Raw genomic sequence first — 608 nt, forward strand, 5'->3', positions numbered from 1 at the left:
GGCGACCCGATGGTGTGTCAGTGGGCAAACCCTTGTGGTAGGAGGCGTTGTCCATGACAATGAAAGCATTGGTAACACCCAATTCATCCATCTCGTCGAGAAGTCGTTTGAACCACCCAACGTAGTAGGCATGGTTGAACATACCATGGTAGTCCTGTGGTTCCTTTGCCGTGCTTTTCCCACCGGTGAAGATGTCGATGGCCAACAGTCGACTTTCCAGGGTTGGGGACTCGAGTATGGCGGCAACAAAGCAATACCGCCGACCCTTGTTCTTTGACTTGGGAGGCATGTCAAGTTGATCAGACGGGTCGTACAAGCTTTGATGATGACACTTGTAATGATGGTGTATGTAGGACTCATCCGTGTAGACAATGTGCGGGCGCGAAGGGTGACCAACGTGGGGACGCATCAGGTCGATGTACAAGTCGCGAGCAAGAACGTTCTTCTGGGAGAGGTGGTACGTCGACACTCCCTGACGACGACTGCCGCGCTTGTATCCCAGTCGTTTGAGGTATCGTTGGACAGTGCGAAGATTGCGTTTCAAATCCTTCTTGTCCAACATGTCGACGTCGACGATGGACATCTCCCGTAGGTAGTTGAGAACATCG

At 52.3% G+C, this 608-nt stretch overlaps 1 protein-coding gene across 1 annotated transcript; it reads right to left on the minus strand.

Moving 5' to 3' along the window:
* Nucleotides 1-17: 17 nt before the first annotated feature.
* H310_15341 (hypothetical protein) lies at nt 18-583 on the minus strand (the record flags this gene model as incomplete). Its single annotated transcript, XM_008883324.1, has 2 exons — nt 18-31; nt 145-583. 2 exons carry the CDS (start codon nt 581-583, stop codon nt 18-20), a joined length of 453 nt encoding a protein of 150 aa, XP_008881546.1.
* Nucleotides 584-608: the final 25 nt, after the last annotated feature.

The sequence above is a fragment of the Aphanomyces invadans genome, assembly GCF_000520115.1.
Source record: "Aphanomyces invadans strain NJM9701 unplaced genomic scaffold supercont1.369, whole genome shotgun sequence".
Lineage (NCBI taxonomy): Eukaryota > Oomycota > Saprolegniomycetes > Saprolegniales > Verrucalvaceae > Aphanomyces > Aphanomyces invadans.